A 6,101-nucleotide genomic window follows, 5' to 3' on the forward strand; every position below is an offset into this window, starting at 1 on the left:
CAGGTGTATTAAGTGCGTAGCAATTAAAATCAGTTTGTGTTAGTTTAATTATACTAAATTGTTATTTATTGTGCGTGTGGGTTTCACTTAAGATTACCTTTCGCTTCAACCAAAGTCAAGACAAACCATTTATGTTTTGGTTGTTATTCGTACGACGTATTCGCTGTGGCTTTATCATTGAAAAAACAGGGCTTAATACACGTGTGTAATGTGTCGTCTAAAATATACCTGTACAATCCGCTCAGGACAATCAGGGATGACTTTTTCCGCTTTAACTGAAGTTTTGGTTTGAAAGAAAGTCTTTTGTTAACCAAAATCCAGTTTATGCGGAAAGTGTCGTCCCTTAAAGTGTCGTCCCAGTTTCTCCGGAACAATGCTCATACTTGTCATCCTCGTGGTACTCTCTGTCATAGTTCAATTGACTGAAATGTGACGATTAAATGTGACGGCAATACATATTAACCCTTTCAGTGCGGGAACCGAATTTTAAAGACCTTTGCAAACAGTTTGGATCCAGATGAGACGCCACAGAACGTGGCATCTCATCAGGATCCAAACTGTTTGCTATTCTGATAGTATTCTTTGAAAAAAAAATAGAAGAAAATGCTAATTTTAGAAATTCTGCAGACGATTTAATATGCGAACCATGACGTATTAAAATTGAAAATTCTTCTTTAAACTGTTCCAATAACAATTATATTTTACATGAGACATTGTTCATTAATTAAAGACTTTTAAATTAATACATGATATACACATAATTATTTTGTTGTAACCATGGCAACAGTATACAATATGAATATCAGTTATAATTACCATCTTCTACATTAAACATAGCAATAATACTACACTCTTTAGTTATCAAATGCAATCAACAATTTCTTACTGTTACATTTATACTATATTACATACTGCATGAAAAATAGAGCCAAGGCTAAACGACTTAACATGAATATTTACATTAAATTAATGTTTTCAGTTTATATACACAACTATTAAATTTTAAATTCAATTATATTACTTGTCACACTGCATTATATTTCATTTCACCTGGTATTGAGTCATTGTAAGAGTTTTACAAAAACATACTAATGTTGTTGAAGTTGACAATGAGGTATGGTCAGGTTTCCATGGTTACCATACATTATATACATAAACAACATGAACAATCTAAAACAGGGGAACTATTTTAAAATCATTGTTATTTCGTCGGCTTCGGTACATCTGACCGTGGACAGGTACTGGCACATAATGAGTTACAGAGTGGCGCGATTTCGTCATGAAGGTACCACTGGCGTTCTGCAGACAAGCCAAGTGGCTCCAGTTGGGGGGGGGGCATTCCATTCAGAACGAAAGAATCTTTCTTCAGGATCTTCACAGCCTCCTCAGCATCCGAAGCATATCGCCTCACATACACTATGCCTGGCTTGTCAGAGGTCATTCTGAATTTTAAACAAATACACAAACTTAGATTTCATGTTATAAATTTAGAAACTGGAACCTAACTATAATGCTGTTAAATTATTTTATAATTTTTTAGAAAATATGTATGTTTTATTATCTTTTTCATGTTATATAATTGCTTTTGAAATAAAAATAACAATCGAACAACACATGACTGCCTGTACTGAACTTTTTTATCTAAGCGTTTTTCTGATATCATTGTGTACAAACAGTGTATTGACTTATACCTGTAGCATGAAATGTTTTAAATATGTGGAAAAATAACAATAAATGAAAACCTTAAGTGGTGGTATGACAGCAGATTTGGTATTGGCTTGAATACTGGTTTCAAGAATTCTGTCCAGTTGTAAAACTGGACAGGATTCTCCGGATCTTGTACAAGGTGGGGAATGTTGTGCCCATTGCGGGATGATAGCCTGACTGTCTCCACAACATCTTCCAAGGTGTTGACAGTGGTGTTCCTCCAACGCACCTTTAAGTATATGAAAGCAAAATTTAATGTATTGCCTACAACAACATTTCTTAACCACAGGAGGGAAGCCCATTTTTTTTTTTTATATATGCTATTAAATAAAAAAAATATGGGCTTCCCTCCTGTGTTCTTAACACTACTTTCCATATAATGGTGCTGCAGTATTTTCAGATATAATAATAAATATGCCAACGTATAATAAATGAAATGTGTATTGATAATTAAAGATAATTGATTCTTTATTCTTGCAAACATAAAACATCAATTTAATACCTTCCACATTCCAAAGTGCCAGTCTGGGCTAAATTTGGTATGACCGGCCTCCATGGTGCTGAACTCAATAGAGTCGTGCAGGCCTGTAAGAACCCGCCACATGCCGTACCTGTAAACAAAGATATAAAATAAGCAACAGTTTATTCTGTCTTTTCAAAACTAAAATTAAATCATTTATGAATTCTTAGCATGAACATATTTTTTAAATAACCTTCTTAGCAAATTGTAGTAAATCTATTTTTAACTAATACAAATCAAAATATTTACCCTATGACCGCGTTATTCTTGTTTTGCCCCGAACAGTTGTCCATATGAAGGACCACATTCCTCTCTCCATAACCAAGATGGCTAAAGTGGTGGTGCAGCATTGAGGTCACACTATTGGCCCCTTTTCCAACGGACTGAAAGGCCTCATCAACGAGATAAAATATCTGCGTTCCTGTAAAAATCAACCCAAATGTGGTTTTTTTCACACCAAATTGGCAATGTATAAATAATAGCACATATACATGTCTTACTGGGACATTATAAGTAATAATATATAAACCCCATTGTTGGACCCCATTGTAAATAAGCTTTCAGCTTAATGGGTTATCCATAGGTCCTTAGCATCCATGCTCATATGAACCTACTTTAGTTATAGAACTTCCATATTGTTAAAAGTATGCATACAGCAACAACGTTTTATTTGATGCTCTTAAATTGGCATTTTAAATAAACCTAGATAACTCTTTGAAATCTGTGATACATTCTTTGTCTCATGTGTTATATATTTGTATGTGCTAATAATCTTAAATCTAAATAAATATAAATAACAATTTAAATTTGTTATATATTATAGATCACAACAATTTTTTACAACAAGTTACATTTTATATACATAACAATTTTCTGAAAATTTAACCATGCATTATTTTTATTTACCTGAAGACTCACAGCACACCCCAAAGCATTGACATTTTCGAGGAGTTTTAAAGTACATCGGACCCACTGCCTGTGCCTGTTGAGGATAGAACACCTGTTGGCTGTAGTCGAAGCTGTAGTGGACCGTGGCATCTGTGGCTTTTGATCTTTGTCCTGTTATGAGTATGAAGTTTAAAAAAAAAAATCATTACTATTTTGGCTTTGCACACAATTGTTAATTACATTTGTTAATAAAATGTATTGTTAAACCACTGCTAACATGTCAAAAGTATTAAAATATATTGATAGATATGTTTAATATCAAACCTAGCTAATTATATAAAAAATATACCATTAACACTAAGTGAACATGCCTTTATAATTGTATTTACAATTTTGTTTTAATTTATTCATATAACATCTTGGAAATCTATAAGTAACATTTTTGTTTATCAAAATGACATTTTAAATACAAGCAAAAACATAATTGTAATCACTTTTTTAGCATAAACTTGACTAATCACTTTTGTAAAATACCTCTTTTTTTATTTGCATCTGAAAATTGATCAAACTCAAGCTTTGTCCTCTCATATTGCTCCCTGTAATGATCTCCCTGGCATTTTACTTTCTCTAAATGTTTTTGATAATTTTCTAATTTAATTTGTTTCTCTTCTTCTGTGATGTTACCAGACTTTGTAATGTTTTCTACATGTTTTTGACATTTTAAACACAGATCAGTGGCAGGCTTCATCACCAACAAATATGGACACTGTTCTAACCATATTTTCCTAAAAGTGGAAGGCCCCACTTGTTTCTGGCCAGTTCGGTCAAGTGCACCACAATACAATTCATATATATCACTTTTGTTTTTGTCTGATGGAAGGAGGATACACTTTTCATTGGCCTGTGGTGTTCGTCCAGGTAGTGGCATTCCATTTTGGCTACTATAATTTTCAAGAAATGTTTTTACCATCTGGACATCTTGTAACTTGAGTGTGTGTTTAGGCAGTTTCTTGTTATTTCCATGCACTCTGGCTTCAAGACTGTTTACATCAATGGAGCTACCAATCGAAATAATTGTGTTTTTACACACACCATGAGCGAAAGCAAATGTATTGCGACAAACTACTTGCCCAGCAAAGTAAAAATTCTGCCTTTGCCGTTTTCTATCCACTGCTTTTCTTTTTAATCCAACTGTTACTGGTCCACTCTGCGTATGATTGAAAATTTGGTATTTTATAATCAAATCTAGTTCCTGTTTTGATTTTTCCAAACAAGAAAGCCTGTACGAAATAAGAGTACCCCAGTTTACAACTGAGCTGCATGGTTTGTTTGAGTACAGACGGGTACAACCACAGCCATTTATTTTAAAAGATTGTTGCTTTATGCCTTCTGTATCTAAATAATTACTTTCATTCAAAGAGTTAACATTTTCGTTGCAATCATTATCAATATCAGAACAAGAGTCACAATCATCAGAACCGTCATTTTCATTATTGTCAAAGTACAGTTCACCAACTAATTCTAACTCTTCGTGAAAGTCTGGGTCTTGATGGCAGGTAAGTTCAGGCGGTACAGTGCTACAACTAGCACATGATAATTGACTGTCTGCCATTTCAAAAGATTAATATTTGACCGAAAATTCTACATTTTGTGTTAATGTAAACAAACAAATGTCAAAGAAGGTCACGGTAGCCATTTTGTTCGCTTCGTTTCCGGTTTGTTTAATTGTCAGGTTTTCCATTAATTTTTTAACATTTAAAATCAGGTCACATGAAACAGTCTCGCGTTTCAAAAACTAACACTTACCTTTATCGAAAACCAGTAAAATCCACACTGAAACTATACATATATTATCGAAATGTGTATCGATAATCGTCCAAGGTTGAAATTTTATCAATTACTGAATGGCCTACGAATGTAAAAGGGGAGTAATCCATATAAAAGAAATTGTTAGTTTAGTTTAAACCTATTTATTTTAGCTCGATTGCGTCGAAAGCCTTAGGCTTATATAAACGCTCTCGAGTCCGTTTCCTGGGCCTAGAACTTGGTGTCTTTGGGGGAGATCTAAAGAACGCTCCCACGGTGGGGATCGAACCCGTGACCTCCCGGTCGCAAGGCGGACACCATATCCATTACACCACGGCGACCTTAAAAAATTGTTGATTAGTCAAACGCAACCAATTCATTTTGAATTTACATCGTTAAAACCTGGGTCAGTTGAAATTAATGTTGTTTAAATACTTTTCACGCTAACATTGGACAAACTAGAGTAAATTGATCTGAATTTCGTCGCAAATTGCACGACGTCATTTCAAACGTCGTTTTCTCGGAATGAGGCTTGCCGAATTAGACCCAAAAGTCTCAGAACACGCCACATAATGATAGATGAATATGTTTTTATATATGGTCTATTAAATTCTCGTTCGTTTTGGTTATTAATTTATCATACTTCGACCCCCATAGTTTAGGATTTGACCCAAAGTAACAACTTTACTGCAAAGACAAGCACAGTTGATTGAGACTGACGGACATCGAGTTCAGACACCTGCACATAACACGTGCCTCCACACGAGCTAAAGAATCACATAGACTGCGTAAAAAGTCCTCATGCCAGGTGCCATCCATATTTGGTATATGAGAAATGCTGTGTGAAAAAGGGGTTTAATGCATGTGCGTAAAGTGTCGTCCTAGATTAGCCTTGCATCCCGCTTTCCGCTTTTGTGATATGTTCTGTTTTAAGAAAGTCTCTTCTAAGCAAAATCCAGTTTAGGCGGACACTTTACGCACATGCATTAAACCTCTTAATTACAAAGCACCGCTCGTATTAAAGGTAAACACTGACGTCACAAGTGAAATTCTTCCATATCTGTAGCGATTTATTATATATATATATATATATATATATATATATATATATATATATATATATATATATATATTTATTTTTTTTTCTAATTAAATGACACTAGTTTTAACCCATTTATGC

The 6,101-nt window shown here is 34.1% G+C and overlaps 1 protein-coding gene across 1 annotated transcript; it reads right to left on the reverse strand.

Moving 5' to 3' along the window:
* Positions 1-635: 635 nt before the first annotated feature.
* LOC127836372 (uncharacterized) lies at positions 636-4,148 on the reverse strand. The gene is made up of 6 exons (XM_052362985.1): positions 3,650-4,148; positions 3,134-3,286; positions 2,477-2,648; positions 2,210-2,318; positions 1,743-1,936; positions 636-1,442 (listed from the first exon to the last, which is right to left on the reverse strand). The coding sequence occupies exons 1-6, from the start codon at positions 4,083-4,085 to the stop codon at positions 1,202-1,204; spliced, it is 1,305 nt and encodes a 434-aa protein (XP_052218945.1). The 5' UTR covers positions 4,086-4,148; the 3' UTR covers positions 636-1,201.
* Between the last annotated feature and the right edge of the window lie 1,953 nt (positions 4,149-6,101).

This window comes from Dreissena polymorpha, chromosome 6, assembly GCF_020536995.1.
Source record: "Dreissena polymorpha isolate Duluth1 chromosome 6, UMN_Dpol_1.0, whole genome shotgun sequence".
NCBI classification, from domain to species: domain Eukaryota; kingdom Metazoa; phylum Mollusca; class Bivalvia; order Myida; family Dreissenidae; genus Dreissena; species Dreissena polymorpha.